The sequence below is a fragment of the Corvus hawaiiensis genome, chromosome 29, assembly GCF_020740725.1.
Source record: "Corvus hawaiiensis isolate bCorHaw1 chromosome 29, bCorHaw1.pri.cur, whole genome shotgun sequence".
Taxonomy (NCBI): Eukaryota; Metazoa; Chordata; class Aves; order Passeriformes; family Corvidae; genus Corvus; species Corvus hawaiiensis.
The window spans coordinates 1,329,437-1,345,106 of record NC_063241.1 but is presented as its reverse complement, the minus strand read 5'-3'; the positions used below and the strand labels follow the sequence as shown (position 1 = coordinate 1,345,106).

Genomic DNA, 15,670 nt, shown 5'->3' with positions numbered 1-15,670 from the left:
CAAATCATCTACACACTGTACAAAACCCTATACACACGGTAATTTCATACCCTTGAAATCCCAAAAATACTCTTTAAACCCCAAGTACTCATAGAATCTTAGAATGGTTTGGGTTGGAATTGACCTTGAAGCTCATCCAGTGCCACCCCCTGCTATAGGCAGGGACACCTCCCACTGTCCCAGGCTGCTCCAAGCCCCATCCAACCTGGCCTTGGACACTGCCAGGGATCCAGGGGCAGCCACAGCTGCTCTGGGCACCCTGTGCCAGGGCCTCCCCACCCTCCCAGGGAGGAATTTCTTCCCAATATCCCATCTAAACCTACTCTCTTTCAGTTTCAACCCATTCCCCTTGTCCTGCCACTCCGGGCTCTTGCAAATAGCCTTCCCCATCTTTTGTCTAAGTTCCCTTCAGGTACTGGAAGGTCACAATTAGGTCACCCCAAACCCTTCTCTTCTCCAGGCTGAACAATCCCAATTCTTGGAGCCTTTGGAAGGGATCCAGCAAAACTTTGGGGAAAACGTGTCTGAGGCAGTCACTGTGTTTTCCAGGTGAAGGCAAACAAAGGTTAACTTTCTTCATCCAATGAAATGCTTCAGAGTCCCTTGGGCTAAGCATTGGTCTGTCTGCTTCTGGATACTCTTCCTGGATTCCTGGAATAGGATCCTGTATCTCAGAGGGTCACACTCCTCCCTTTGTTTTAATGCACAGGGGCTGTGCTGAGGCCAACAGCCCCTCATCTGTCCTGGTCCTTGCCACCCTGCCCTGTGCTTCTTAGACTATCTCCAGATATTGCTCCTGTTGGAGTGATGCCATGAAGGTTTTTTGCCTTTTCTTTTATACCCCTGTTATACCTTTTTTGCAACTTCTGTATTCCTCGTGCTTTTTCCCTACATTCTTGGACCTGTTTGTCAAGCTAAGAGACGAAACATTCTAGAAACTTCGTAGCCAGGGATCAGTGTGCCCCAGACCCCAAGGTCCCCTCCAGAACACATTCTGTAAACCAAGATAGAACCATCCAGGGGAAAGTTCCTTGGGGAGGGGGGCTCACTCGAGCCTCTCATTGGGGAATCTTTGATAGATCTGCTAATTAGTAACACCTATAATGTTATACCTGATCTTTGGGGGCCCTCTCGGCATCTCGATGCACATGACCTGGACGTGTGCACCTAAGGATCCTTAAAATAAATACCAAGGTAAAATCCCTTTTCCCCTTCTAACCGTGTATGACTCTTGATTTTAAGACCAGGAAAAGGCATCAGGAGCAAGTCCAGAGGAGGCCATGAAGTTGGTAAGAGGATTGGAGCCCCTTCCCATATGGAGACAGGCTGGTAGAGCTGGGAATGTTCAGACTGGACAAGATTCTATGGAGATCTCAGACAGAGCACCTTCCAGGACCTGAAGTGGCTACAGGGAAGATGCAGAGGGGCTTCTCATCAGGAACTGGAGTGACAGGACAAGGAGGAATGGCTTCAGATTGAAAGAGGGGAAATTGAGGTTGGATATTGGGAAGGAATTGTTTCCTGTGAGGGTGGGCAGACCCTGGCACAGGGTGCCCAGAGAAGCTGTGGCTGCCCCTGGATCCCTGGAAGGCCAAGGCCAGGATGGACATTGGGGCTTGGAGCAGCCTGGGACAGTGGGAGGTGTCCCTGCCCATGGTTGGGTGAACCCCCCAACCATTAGGTTCCCTTAGGATCCATTCCAACCCAAAGCATTCTTTGATTCCACGATTCTTTCACAGATATTTGGGGTTGATTTAAAAGGTATGAAATTACCATTTGAGTCGGGTTTTGTGCAGTGTGTGGATGGTTTGTTGTTAACAAGCAGTGATAAGAATGCCTTTACATCAGACACTAATTTCTGCATTGCCCTGGGATAAAATGGGACACGGGGCATCCAAACTTCAGTTGGGCCAAAAGAAAGTTACACATTTAGGCTTCATTTTGGGAAAACGGCATAATACTTGGGATAATACACGTGGAAAGAACAGAGGGGGATTGGACTCGATGACCTTTAGGGTCCTTTCCGACCCCTTATCACCCCCCGCCCCCGCGGGGCCCGCTCCGTCTCCATGGCAGCAGCCGGAAGGGGCCGCGCCGTCCCCATGGCAACGGGCGGAAGCGGCGTCGCGCGGCGGGCGCGGGGCCGGAAGTGACGGCCGGGAGCCGTGTGGGCCGTGTCGGCCATGTCGGCGGGCGGCGGAGCGCAGCGGGACGCGGGGGCCGCGGGCGGGTGAGGCGCGGCCGCGGCGGCTCGGGCGGCCTCGGCGCCCCGCGGGACAGCGCCTTACGCTCCCTCTGTCTTTTCCAGGCGCCGCAGCAAGTGGGATCAGCCCGGCCCGGCACCCAATTTCCTCCTCCCCGGCACGGCGCCGCTGCCCGGGCGCCCGTTTCCCGGCGGGGGCGGCGATGGCGGCGCCGCCGTGGCCGGGTCCGAGAGCTCCGCGGCGCCCTCGGGAGCGCTGGATGCGGCTGCGGCCGTGGCGGCGAAGATCAACGCGATGCTGATGGCCAAAGGGAAGCTGAAGCCGGCGCCCAGCACGGCGGACAAGGTGGGTGGGCGCGGGGGGTGTCACGGCTGGGTTCCGGGGACCTTGATTTGTCACCGGGCCGGGAAGCGATGAAATTGGGTGCGATAAAAGCAGATAGAAATCATTTTTAAAACCTTTTTCAGCATACTAGAAAGTAGTGGATGGCTGTGAGGTCAGTCCGCTGTAAGTCTTTAGCAAAGCCACCTGTAGGGAGATGAAAAACTTTTTTCTCAGAGCCACAGAATATTCTGAGTTGTAAGGGACCCACGAGGATCATCGAGTCTAACTCTTAAAGTGTTTTTCCTGAAGTGTTTTCCAGATAGCAGAGCTGATGGAAAAACTGCTGCGTGAAACAGCCCCTTTAAAATATGAGACCAAATTATTTTCATGCCTGAAGAAGTTACCAATAGGAGCTTTATGTCCAAGTCTAAACAGCTTGTTCGGCCTTTGCTGAACCCTGCCCTGTGCCTGGTTGACCCTGATTAGCTCAGGCAATTGGACTGGATGGTCCCTTGTGTGTTCCTCTTAAATAGTCTCTGAGTTTTCTATTCTAAAGCAAGTGTAACTTAAAGCCGCTTTTCCAGTTCCAGTCCCAGGCTTGTCTTACTCCTTAGCCTGTGCTAGAGCCAAGTTTAGAAGCTGTTTCAAGTTTCATGGAATCACAGGGTGGTTTGGGTTGGAAGGGACTTTAGAGCACATCTCATCCCACCCCCTGCCATGGGCAGGGACACCTCCCACTGTCCCAGGTTGCTCCAAGCCCCAATGTCCATCCTGGCCTTGGACACTTCCAGGGATCCAGGGGCAGCACAGCTGCTCTGGGCACCCTGTGCCAGGGCCTGCCCACCCTCCCAGGGAGGAATTCCTTCCCAATATCCAATCTAACTCTGCCCTCTGGCATTTTAAAATCGTTGCCCTTTGTCCTGTCACAACCTGCCGGTGTAAAAAAATCCCTCTCTCTCCTTTTTATAAACCCCCTTCAGGCCCTAGAAGGGGCTCTGAGCTCTCCCTGGAGCCTTCTCTTCTCCAGGTGAACTCCCCCAGCTTTCCCAGCCTGGCTCCAGAGCAGCTCCAGCCCTCAGAGCATCTCCGTGGCCTCCTCTGGACTCCCTCCCTTCCATTTTTGAGGACCCCAGTTTCCATCCAAACTTGTTGAAACAGAAAATTAGCGAGGAGGGTGGCTTTTATGGTGTTGTATCTCCTTTTTCACACCGTGCCAGTCCGGGGCTTTGCCTTGTGAGGCTGCGTCCAAAGGAGTGCTCATTTTGCCACTGTATTTACTTACAGATAAAACAGAGTGGGAAATTGTCACGAATTCTCCTTAATTGCTTCCCTGTCACTTCTGGGGCTGAAACCACCACTGCAGCCTTTTCCCTGTGTGAGGTTTAGCAGCAGGTGGTTCTTGGAGTGTTGCTGTCAGGAATCCCACATGGAAACGATGGGATTTGCCTCTCAGTGCTTAACAATCCACCTGGAATGGGTGGAATTCCCAGCGTTAAGGACACATGGACTGGTTTCAGGGAGTCTCCATAGTCATAGCCCATGGAAGTAAAATCCATTTGCTGACTGGCACTTTGAGACATCCAAAAATTGGCAGATGCTGGTGCTGTCTCATTCTCCCAGCTCTGTTTTTGTCACAAGCTCCGGTGGCACTCTGGCATCCTGTGACAAATTGTTTTGCTCTGGGAACCATTAACCAAGTAATTAATGTGCATTTGGGGTGTCAATTTTTATTGCACAGGTTTTTTTATTTTTTAATATAGTAACAAGTGTATATAACATGCATATAGTTCTTCCATTGCATATGTTGCTTTTGGTCGAACATGCTCAGTGATGGCATTTCTGGAGTGATTAACGCTGATGACCTTTCAGGTTGTGAGGGAATGGAAATTAAGGAGCTGCAGGTTAATGAATGTACTTTTTTTTTTTAAAGTGTGGAAAGAGTGGAGCAGTTTAATGTCAGAACAGGGCCCTGTGCTGGAGTCCCTCTGTAGCTGCCTTGTGGCTCTCCTGCAAGTGCTTCAAGTGCTATTTGTGAGAGTGGATGGGTGGTACTGGAAGGTTATCTTTTTTTATAGAGTCTTGGTTTACCTTTATGTCCCCAAAATTAATTTTGCAATTTTTAGAAGGCTGTACCAACTCTGTACATTGAAAAGGTCTATGTGGTAACCACTGTAGCTTCTGAATCTGTGACTGTGGATTTTTATTTCTTAGCCTGACACAAAGTATTACACCCCTGTCTTAAAAAAGAGGTTGGGGGAAGTGTAGTGTGGATGAGTTCAGATCCTGAACAGAAATTCTCAATTCTGTCTCTGTAAAGCCTGTTGAGAGAAGCAGAAGCTACAAACATGTTTCACTGGTCTCTCAGATTTCTGTCAGAGCTGCCAATTCAAGTGTAAAATGCTTTGGTTTCTGCTCAGCTCAGTTCTACGTAATTTCCAGAACAGAAACATGAATTATTCTATTAACATGTGCTGAAGAGGAAGCTGGTGTGTTTATCTGGGCTCGGGGTTGTGAGGAGGCAGATTAAGTAGTAGGTACAATGAGTACAATGAGCTTTCCACTAATCTCTGTAAAGATTTTGCCTTCAACAACTGAAAGGAGTGAACGAGAAGCACGTTCACCCCTCGAGCTCTGGGCTCAGTTTGTTTTCCTTGCATCACTGCTTTCCACCCACTGGTCTTTTGCAATGGTTCTCGTTGAAGCTGCAGGCTCTGGGAAAAGGTCCAGCTACGAGTAAAAGCAAAGATGACCTTGTGGTGGCAGAGGTGGAGATCAACGACGTCCCCCTCACGTGCAGGAACCTGCTGACCAGGGGCCAGACCCAGGACGAGGTACATCCCACACCCACAGCAGCTGTGTTGGCCTTGGGAGCTCTGAGGTTACATAACACCTTACCTCTGTATCTGCCGGGTTAACTGAGGAGATAAAGTTAACTTGTAAGGTTAAAAGAACTTGCAGTGAACTCTACTCAGTGGCTGTTTCCTTCTAGAAAACTCGTGTTTTCTAAAAGTGGTTGTTTACTAGTTCATTGGTTTTTTCAGTAAATTGTTGTATGATGAGTTCAGAGCCAGCATCCGTCTCTTAGCACTTTATTAACAATTTCTGGGTATTTTACACAACAGCATTGTTTAGCCTTTGGTATTCTGTGTGTGCCCTGGTTGTTATTGTCAGGTGTGTCACTGGGCTTTGTACATTTTTTGCAGATCAGTCGCCTGAGTGGAGCAGCTGTCTCGACTCGAGGGAGGTTCATGACTGCAGAAGAGAAAGCCAAAGTGGGACCTGGGTTTGTATTTCTTTTTTTGGAGGTTCTCCTTCTTTCCTCCTCAAGTGACAAAGTGCTGGGGTTCCTGTTTGGTTGGTTCTCTATGAGCAGTGTCACCAATAAATTTGCCATTCTGATGGTGCTGACTGCCTAATACTGGCGGGGTGAAATAACAACCACACCAACCGTCACCCTGACAGATCACACTGTGCTGAACTCCTCCCCACAGAACACTGCAACTTCCCAAATACAAATTTATTGCTGCTTTTAGTTAGTGAACCATTTATGTGGACAAGCTAATTAAAGTTTTCAGGGGTGTAACTTTTACGAGTCGTCATCATCAACTCCTGAATCATATTTTCAGTGCAGAGCTTTTCTGCCTGAGCACTGTGGTACTTGAGGAATTTGTATTCTGTTATCTGGAGGGCATTTCAGATTTTTATGGAAGACTTTCTGTGTGTAATGACTGTAATACAATATACTAATAATACTAATAATATAACTGTAATATGGGTCCATTATTATTGTGTTGTCTGTGGGTTTAATTGAATATTTGACTTTTTCTTTCCAGAGATCGTCCTTTGTATCTTCATGTTCAGGGTCAGACACGGGAGCTGGTTGACAGTGAGTACAAAACATTCTGCTTTTCCTCTCTGTGTTTGTGATAAGGGTTTGTCTGAGTGGCTTTGTTGGATTTGTGTTATAAACATCTTGGTGGTGAAAACAGGCTCCATTCAAACATTGATACCAAGATCTCTGCTCAGACCTCCCTAAGGGGCCATGTACTGCATTCATCAGGAAACCAAAACTTTGGATAGACTACAAGGAAGGTGGGGGGAGTGGGCAGGGTTCCTGGGCAGGTACAGCTCTTATCTCACTGATAACACACCGAGATCCCACGGGAATAGGTGTGTGACAGGGAGACCTAAGAGAAGGGACCACAGAGGGTCACATCTGGTGCCACCTCCCTGCGCAGGCAGGGCCATCCCAGAGCACGGGGCACAGGATTGTGGCCAGATGGGGCTGGGCTGTCCCCAGGGAGGAGACTCCACAGCCGCTCTGGGCTCTGCTCAGGGCTGGGCCCTGCCCAGGGCAGCACTTCTGCCTCCTGTGCAGGGCAATTGCCGGGCTCAGGCCCTGCCCGGTGCTCTGGGGCCGCTGCTGGGCCCCGGAGCAGAGCCCGGGCCCTGCCCTGAGCCCTCCCTGCAGCCAGGGACACCCAGGGCTGAGGGCCCCTCTCAGCTGGGGCTCCTCTCGAGGCTGAGCAGCCCCGGCTCCCTCAGCCTGTCCTGGGCACGGATCTCTCCAGGCCCTTCAGCATCTTTGTCACCCTCCGGGAGCTCCGTGTCCCTGCTGTGCTGAGGATCCAGAGCTGGACGCAGCACTCCAGAGGTGCCTCCCAGGGCTGGGCAGAGGGGCAGGATCCCTCCCTGACCTGCTGGGAAGGCTCTTCCTCATCCATCCCAGGACCCCACTGGCCCCTGGTCCCCAGGGCTGGCTCAGGGACAGCTTGGTGACACCCCAGATCCTCCCCAGCAGGTCACCCCCAGCCTCTGCTGGTGCCTGGGGTTGTTCCTTCCTGGTTCAGGACCCTGCCCTTGCCTTAAAACATTGACCCAAACTTTACCAGGGGGAAATGGAGAAGGAATTCTGATACTTCACAGAATACCTGAGCTGGAAGACACCCACAGGATCATCCAGTCCAACTCCCTATCCTGCACAGACACCCCATGAATCCCACCCTGTGCATCCCTGAGAGCATTGTCCAAATGCTCCTGGAGCTCTGGCAGCCTCGTGCCCGTTCTTGGGGAGCCTGGGCAGTGCCCAGCACCCTCTGGGGGAAGAACCTTTCCCTGATATCCAGCCTAAACCTCCCCTGGCCCAGCTCCAGCTGCCCCCTGGGGGTGGCTTGTTGCCATCCTTTGTGGTCCCATACCAGGGTGCTAATCCTGGGCCTTCTGTCACAGAATATGGAAAGTAACCCTGTCATGTCAGAATTTGGTTATTGTGGGCAGCTGAATAAGGATGAATTTCATATTCTCTCAACCAGGAGCTGTTAACAGAATCAAAGAGATAATTACCAACGGAGTGGTGAAAGCAGCCACAGGCTCCAGCCCGACGTTCAACGGAGCCACAGTCACTGTCTATCACCAGCCAGCCCCTATCACTCAGATAACTCCAGCTGTTGGCCAAAAACCTCCATTCCAGTCAGGGGTAAGTGCATCCATCGATGTGGATTTCACTGAGTATCACTGCTTACAAGATTTACCTTTTACACAGCAGACATGTCACATGCTGTTTATTTAAAAAAAAATAACAAACCCACAACACAAAAGATGAAAAAACACCCCAAAAAAATCCCCCCCGACCTTGTGTTGTGAAAACTGGAGGACTAACAAGACTGAGTCTGGAGAGTGAGACTCTGGTGACAGTGGCCTCCTAAAAGAAAAGGGATGGAGAGAGCAGTCCTACTTCCAGAAGAGCACAGGACTCACTGTGCCATCTGACACTGAACCCTTCTGTCTGTCACAGCAATGGGATTTGTGCCCTCAGTGAAACGAACATCCTATTTCTTAGAGTGAAATATTAAGCTTTTGCTGTTCATTTGCAGATGCATTATGTCCAGGACAAGTTATTTGTTGGGCTGGAACATGCTGTTCCCACATTTAACGTCAAGGAGAAGGTGGAAGGGCCTGGCTGCTCCTACTTGCAGCACATTCAGATTGAAACTGGTGCCAAAGTCTTTCTTCGAGGGAAAGGCTCAGGTTGCATAGAACCAGCATCAGGCAGAGAAGCCTTTGAACCCATGTACATCTACATCAGGTATGGGGGAGTTCCTAAAAACCATAAAAAATCCCAGTGGCCAGTCAGGAGTGTTGTTTAATGTTTAATCACTGTGGGGAGTTCTTAATTCTGACTGACTTAATGTAAATGAAATAGGTGTTGAACCTGGTTGGACTTAAACAGAGGTGTCTCTGAAGTGATAAGGATGTAACCATATGGTGATAGGGTGGAGTCACAGAATCCCAGAAGGATTTGGGTTGAAAGGCACCTTAAAGCCCATCTCATCCCACCCTCTGCCATGAGCAGGGACACCTCCCACTGTCCCAGGCTGGTCCAAGCCCTGTCCAGCCTGGCCTTGGACACTGTCAGGGATCCAGGGACAGCCACAGCTGCTCTGGGCACCCTTTGCCAGGGCCTCCCCACCCTTACAGGGAGGAATTTCTTCCTTAAAGGATAATTCTGACAGCAGGATCGCTGAAGGAACTCCCAAATTGGACAGAAAAGTTTGTTCTTACGAGGTTTTTTTGTGTATGTTTTCAGTCACCCAAAGCCAGAAGGTTTGGCAGCTGCTAAAAAGCTGTGTGAGAACCTATTGCAAACCGTGAGTAGCTCTTACAAATATGAGATTTCAGAGCCTCTTGTAGCTTTGGGGTGTGCTTGGCTGAAGAATTTTTAATGCTTTCAGCAAAGCTATCCATGTGTCTGACTTGCTCACAGGTTTTTTCTTTCAAGGGTTCCTGTCTAATTCTTGTACAGGGAATAAACTTTTCTCAGGAAGGAGCTGAGACTACAGGAATTTTTCTGGGGGAAAAATGCAAATGCTTCCTGAGCAGCACTGGGAGTGAGGACGAGGGAATGTCTGACTGCAAACATTAAAGAATCCTGCTTTTTTGCTTATTGCTCCAGCTTCCCTTGCTTTAGCTTTACATGATGTCCAAAGCTGCACTGTTGGCTTTAGGAAAGATAAAGTGACTGGTGTACCAAAAAGTTCTAGAAAATCTCTCACATGTACACAGAGAAACTTCAATTTCTCAGCTTCTCTTACATGAATGACACTAATGTCCTGGAGTCTTTCCGTTAATACAATAATAAGATAATGGAGTATGGGCTACAAAGTCTCTTTTGAAAAATATTTGGAAGCTTTTTTATTCTCTGAATCTCTGTAGTGGTAATAAATTTGTGGTAATAAATCTTCTCCTGTGAAAGATTATCCCATGATTTACACAAATCTGCTCCAGAGGCCAGTAGGATGAGGGGGATGTTTATTGGGGTTTTGGTGGGTGGATTGTTTGGGTTATTGCTGTCCTTGTGCACTGTGTGTTCTGTAATCAGCATTCCCTCACGTGGTTATGGGGAATTACATCAAGGTTGATTTTGTAAATACATTTTTATTGTCTAATCTTTGAAATTCTTCGTAGGTTCATGCCGAGTACTCCCGATTTGTGAACCAGATAACCACTGCAGTTCCCTTGGCAGGTAAATATCACCAATAACTCGGCCTCGAGAGTCCAGCTTCTTTTACATTTGGAATTAAACTGGATCTTTTGGTGACTGTGGCAGAACTAAGATGATTTTTCCCCGTCTCTCCCCAGGCTTCACACAGCCGGCCACAATCAACAGCGTCCCTTCCCAGCCCTCCTATTACCCTTCCAACGGGTACCAGTCTGGTTATCCTGTGGTTCCCCCTCCTCAGCAGCCTGTCCAGCCTCCCTATGGGGTACCAGGGATAGTCCCCCCTGCAGTGCCCTTGGCTCCTGGAGTCCTCCCCACGCTGCCCACGGCAGTGCCACCCGTGCCCACGCAGTACCCGATACCTCAAGTCCAGCCTCCAGCCAGCACTGGCCAGGTACTGCCCCGGGGTCACTCCTTGCTATGTAGTTGGCAAATTAACCAGCAAGAAAAGACTTTTATAGTTCCAGATGGTGAATTCTTCTTTAGGGCTTTTTTTTTTTTTTTTTTTTTTGCTGTGTTTGTGTGTTTGTTTGGAGTTTTTTGTTGGTTTGCTTGGTGTGGTTTTGTTTTTGTGTTTTGTGTATATTATTTTTGGTTTGGGGTTTTTTTTGGGGGGGGGGGTTTGGGTGTGTTTGTTGTGGTTTTTTTTGGTTTGGTTTTTTTGTTATTGTTTAGCTGCTCCTTCCTTCTGAGCAACTAAATTGTCATGTGGCTGCTTCCTACTGCACTTTTCATACTCCCTGTTAACAGCAAGGACATTTTCAGGGGGTGAGGGCTCATTTCTGAGGAGCATCATCACAGGCTGTGGTGCCCCTATGTAGGTGCATGAGTTTGAGTTACAGATGGGGATTAGTTTGAGGTGGGAGCATTCTCTAAATGAAATACTTGTTTTACCTCTTCAGTTGTGAATTTTCCTCTAAGTTCTCTTATAATCTAGAGAAACCAGTTGTGTGTTCTGCTCCTTTGTATGAAACAGCATGAAATGAATACTTTACAAGCACATTATCCAATTCTCTTGTGTTTTCTCTCTGACTTGTGCATGGCAGAGTCCACTGAGCGCTCCTTTCCTTCCTGCTGCCCCAGTAAAAACCACCATGCCAGCTGGTACACAGCCACAAGTCCAACAGCATCCCCAGGGCCAAAAGAGACGCTTCACCGAGGAACTGCCTGATGAGAGAGAGTCAGGACTGCTGGGATACCAGGTGGAATAAAATCAGCAATTTTACTTCCCTCACCGAGGCAGAGCGGGGTTGGCGAGAGGTTGTTGTTAGCCCAGGTTGTTGGAGCAGTTGTGCAGGGCCTTGGGCAGAGGGCAGTGCTTGTTCCAAAGCACAGGGCCCGCGCTTTGGTGTCTCTGAGTGGATGCACTGCTCTAAAGCTGTGGCTGAACTCATTCCAGCTGCTTTCCACGCCCCCAGTCCTTCCCAAAGACAAGTGGTGCATCCAGGTCACAGACACGACAAGAGCGTGGGACTGCTTGACTTAAGGGGAGATTATTTGGGGATTTATTGGAATTTTTGGGGGTTTTAGGTAGGCTTTTTGAGGGAGGGAAATGTAATAACTTCCAGATTTTCCCATTTACCTTGCAGGTTGCACTTGAGAGGATTTCAAGAAGCCTAGTTTAAAAGCTTAATTTATTTGTTTTTTAGATAATGAGATGATTTTTAAGAAAAATAATTTTGAGTTCTTCAGATTTGCATGTGAGCAGAGGGAGTGTCTGTAAATGCTTCTGTGATGCTACACCCCTGCCACAGGCAGAACCCTTAATAAAAGCTTTGCCTCGAGGCAATAAGGAACTGCCATGTGTTAGAGCTAATATTAGAATCTCGAGCAGATTCCTGTGGCATGAGGTCTGCTCAGTGTTCAGAATTAGATGACTGAGGAGGTAATAGGTGATCCATGAAGGGACCAGCTCTCTTTAGTGTCCTGAACTACTGTCAAGGTGGAGTAAGTGAGGAGTCTTCCAGAGTGGTGCTCAGGCATGTTTCTTACCACGCTGCCCTCAGTATTTTTAGGAGAAGGCATTTTGTGTAACAGTGGTGATTAGAGGTTCCTCCTGCTAGTTGGCCATATGCTCTGAAAGGTTGGGTTTCCTAACAGTATCATTAAGGAGCTGTAGCTTTTGTTGTAGTTGTAGATTTGCTAATGCCGTGTGTTTTTCTGCTCATAGCATGGACCCATTCATATGACTAATTTAGGTACAGGCTTCTCCAGTCAGAGTGAAATCGAGGGAGCCGCGGCGAAGCCAGCAAGTTCCTCAGGAAAGGAGAGAGAGAGGGACAGGTGAGTGAGGAAATCATGGCCAGGGCTCTCCTGGTTCTCATGCAAAGCTTATTTCAGAGTTGGGTTTCATGTTCTCGTCTGTGACTTGGGGATTGTTTGGTTGTCGTGGGTTATTTTATATTTTGGGTTGGGTTTTTTAAGGAGAAGGGATGCAAGGGTTACCTTTTCATGCTACAGAACGAAAATAGCTTCATTTCCACTCCTCAAGTCTTACTTTGTCTGGGTCTGGTATTCTGCCACTGTCACACGTTCCATTGTACTGGCCCCAGCACAGAGCCTGGAGAGCCACCACTTGTTACTGGTTTCATCTTGGACATTGAGCCATTGACTGGACATCCATGGACACTGCCATCCAGCCAGTTTCTTACCCCTCTAATAGCCCATCCATCCAATCCCTTCCTGTCCCATTTGGAAGTAAGAATGTTGGGAGGGGACAGGCCTTGTAGAGCTCTGGGTGGGGGCCATCATTCACTGCAGTCCACCAGTACAGTCGCTGGATGAGTCAGGGAATTTAAAGTTGAACTCCTCAGGCCAAGGGCTGAGTTAGGAATTTGGTTTTTATTACCTTTGACTCTCAGCTTGGTTTAAAAAAGAAAAAAATATTGCTTTGAACAGGCAGTTGATGCCTCCGCCAGCTTTTCCTGTCGCTGGAATGAAAGCGGAATCGGAAGAAAGAAAAGGTGCGGGGTCTTTACCAGGCAGCCATGGTGAGTGCAATGGGTCAAATGCCCTTGCAAGTCCAGTTTCCTTTCCCAAACACCCTTGTAAGTCCAGTTTCCTTTCCCAAATGAGCTGGTGCTGGTTTTAACACATGTCTAAACTGGTGATTTTTTTTGGCTGTTCTTCGTTGAAGTGCAAAGCAGGTGACATTGCACTGCTCTAAAAGCACTGATGCTTGCTGTGGTTATACACACAGGTTGCTTCTCAAAGCTTTAATAAATATCTCTATGAAATGAGGGGAGTTTAATTAAGTGAGGGACTAAAGACAGGGAGTTTTTGACCCATCAGGCAGCACAGAATGTGGTGGGGTTGTTCTGTGGCACAGGTGAGGCTTTGCATTGTGAGCAGCTGCCTCAGAGGCACTGAGGAGCGTTGGTGGAGTTGTGCTCACGTGGGGATTTACACACATTTCTGGCTGCAGACAACACAAACGCTGTCAGGATTTCATCTTTCCTAGGGCTGTCACTCAGCAAGGGTTTGAACTTGGTCAGACGTGCAGTTGTTTAAGTCTGCAGGCAGTTCAGTGCTTTCAGCTCTGCAGGGACATCACCCAGCCTGTTTAACCTTAGTTCTTCTGCAGTCTTGCTCCCAGACATTGCTCTCCTGTTAGCTTCCTTTTGAACAAAATTTCTGCTTTTCTTTACGTGTTGATCTCTTTAACGGTGAAATTGCCCTCGCTGAGAGCCATTTGCTAACTTTACCTTTTCTGTGTGTTTCTTTCTTGTTTCTCTGTTCTCTTACATGGTTCTGATGGATCACATGGCTGTTGCTGGTGCTGTTTCGTGTGGCCTTCGACCTTGGATGACCATTGGCCTTGTGACCTCAAAATGGTGTCCAACTAACAATTTACAATTAACATCTTTTTTTTTATTATTATTAACTCGTTTTGGGGCACTTTATCTCTTTTTTGTTTGTTTTGTTTTTATTTTTCCTTCTTGGGGGCTGGGGGGGCTTGTTTTGTTTTCCCCTCCTAGATCATCAAACCAAGAAGATGAAAACTGCAGAGAAGGGCTTTGGATTAGTGGCCTATGCTGGAGATTCATCAGATGAAGAGGAGGAACATGGTGGCCATAAAAACGCAAGTACTTTTTCACAGGGCTGGAGTTTGGGGTACCAGTACCCGTCCTCACAACAGCGAGCAAAACAACAGATGCCATTCTGGATGGCACCATAAAAACTGCAGAAGAGTTTTCATTCATCTGGTTTTTCCCCTCTAGCAATAATGCATGTATATTCCAGAACGAACTTGGCACAGACGTGTTGTTTTTACATTTGCAGAAGCCAATTGGAACCCTTGGAAGGGCTCCATTGTTTTTAAAATCCTTATTTCGTCAGTGTATTTGTCAATTTTAAAAAGGAGTATTTGGAATAGCATCCTGACAGGGCTAGTCCCTTGTGCAAGGGAGAAGTGCTGTAAAGAGGAACCAGGGAAGCCTCTTGGGCCACGCTTTCTGTTTTTCTGAGATAATTTAAAGGGAAGAGTCAGTGCCACTGACTCCACTCTGCGTTTGCATTTTATGGAGTGCTCCTGCTGTCAGCCCCAGTGAGCTGCTGGTGACTCAGCCTCAGTTTTGGACTTTGACCAGAGGGAAGGAACATCCAGGAGTCGTGAAAAACTTGAGCATCGCATTTTGAAAACTCTTTGTTTTTATTTCAAACATCTCTTGTAACTCGGCTTGGTTTTATTTTGAAATGTGGTTTTACCAATCCCACAAGTTCTCAATCTAGCCACATGTTGGGGTAGGGGGCTGCTCAGGTTTTTGGATAAGGTCCACCTTGCCCCAGGTGGACTTGGCACTTGTAGCCTTGGTACTGAACCGTTTCCAGTCACCCCGGAATGCGCTCCCACCCAGGAGGAATTCCTTTTCCCTCATTCTCTGGGTTCCACCAGAGCCAGCACGTTCCACGGTGGTTTCCCAAAGGGCAGCAGTTGGGTCCAGCAGCTCCTGCTTCCTGCGCAGAACCTGGGAATGAGTTTTTGGACTGTTGTTTTTGGACTGTTTTGGACATGAACTGCACCGGGGGCTGAGTGCAGACAGAACTGTGGCATGGAGCAGTGGCACAGGAACTGCTCCCAGGCACGGGGCAGCTTTTGGGACAGGAGCTGTGGGTTTAAGAAGGGGCTGTGTCGCTGCTGCAGCCCAGACAGCCGGGATGGCTCATCTATACAAACCTCGGCTTTCCGATGTGTTGTAAATAATTAGAATCATACTTTCATTCTAAATAAATGTATAAATATTCTGCTTCCTGCTGCTGCTGTGGGTGAGGTTTGGAGACAGAGCCCCTGATAGGAGGGGCCGGGGGAGCCCTCGGGGATGGGAGGGGGGCTGGGGATCCGGAGGGGGGTTCGGGCTGGAGAAGCCCCTCGGGGAAGTCCCGGAGCTGCGGGAGCCGCCGGGCGGGGAGGGGGACCCGGGGCTGGGGGGAGCCCCGGGATGGAGAGGGGGTCTGGGCTTGTGGGGAAACCCTGGGTGTTGGGGATGGGGGGATGGAGGAGGCAGTCGCAGGCTGAGGGGGGGTCCGAGAGCTGACAGCAGCCCCGAGATCCGGGAGTCGCGGGGCTGAGGGGACGCGGGCCCGGGGGTGCCCGGGCGGGCGCGGGCAGGGCCGTGTCCCCGCCGAGCCGCCGTCGGGCCCCGCC

The 15,670-nt window shown here is 49.1% G+C and overlaps 1 protein-coding gene and 1 non-coding gene across 4 annotated transcripts; both read left to right on the top strand.

Moving 5' to 3' along the window:
• Window positions 1–2,161: 2,161 nt before the first annotated feature.
• Window positions 2,162–15,272, top strand: KHDC4 (KH domain containing 4, pre-mRNA splicing factor). Of its 3 annotated transcripts, none has more exons than XM_048288513.1 (14): window positions 2,162–2,230; window positions 2,309–2,549; window positions 5,237–5,359; window positions 5,732–5,811; window positions 6,362–6,414; window positions 7,841–8,004; window positions 8,402–8,613; window positions 9,115–9,175; window positions 9,993–10,050; window positions 10,167–10,420; window positions 11,073–11,228; window positions 12,197–12,309; window positions 12,925–13,016; window positions 14,004–15,272. In XM_048288513.1, exons 1-14 carry the CDS (start codon window positions 2,184–2,186, stop codon window positions 14,201–14,203), a joined length of 1,854 nt encoding a protein of 617 aa, XP_048144470.1. In that variant the 5' UTR covers window positions 2,162–2,183; the 3' UTR covers window positions 14,204–15,272. The 3 variants fall into 3 exon arrangements, with proteins under 3 accessions (XP_048144470.1, XP_048144469.1, XP_048144471.1); XM_048288512.1 differs by having other exon boundaries at window positions 5,231–5,359; XM_048288514.1 differs by lacking the exon at window positions 14,004–15,272 and having other exon boundaries at window positions 5,231–5,359; window positions 12,225–12,309; window positions 12,925–12,979.
• On the top strand, window positions 8,174–8,302 carry LOC125318424. Its single transcript, XR_007200345.1, has one exon. It is a non-coding gene; the product is annotated as a small Cajal body-specific RNA 4 (non-coding RNA).
• Window positions 15,273–15,670: the final 398 nt, after the last annotated feature.

What these genes read in the sequence shown, in the direction of transcription:
- KHDC4 (XM_048288512.1), top strand. Translation starts at nt 2,184, where the DNA reads ATGTCGGCGGGCGGCGGAGCGCAGCGGGACGCGGGGGCCGCGGGCGG. An exon ending in CGCCCAGCACGGCGGACAAG is followed by an intron (nt 2,550 to 5,230) that starts GTGGGTGGGCGC and finishes TTCTCGTTGAAG; the next exon opens with CTGCAGGCTCTGGGAAAAGG. An exon ending in AAAGCCAAAGTGGGACCTGG is followed by an intron (nt 5,812 to 6,361) that starts GTTTGTATTTCT and finishes TTTTCTTTCCAG; the next exon opens with AGATCGTCCTTTGTATCTTC.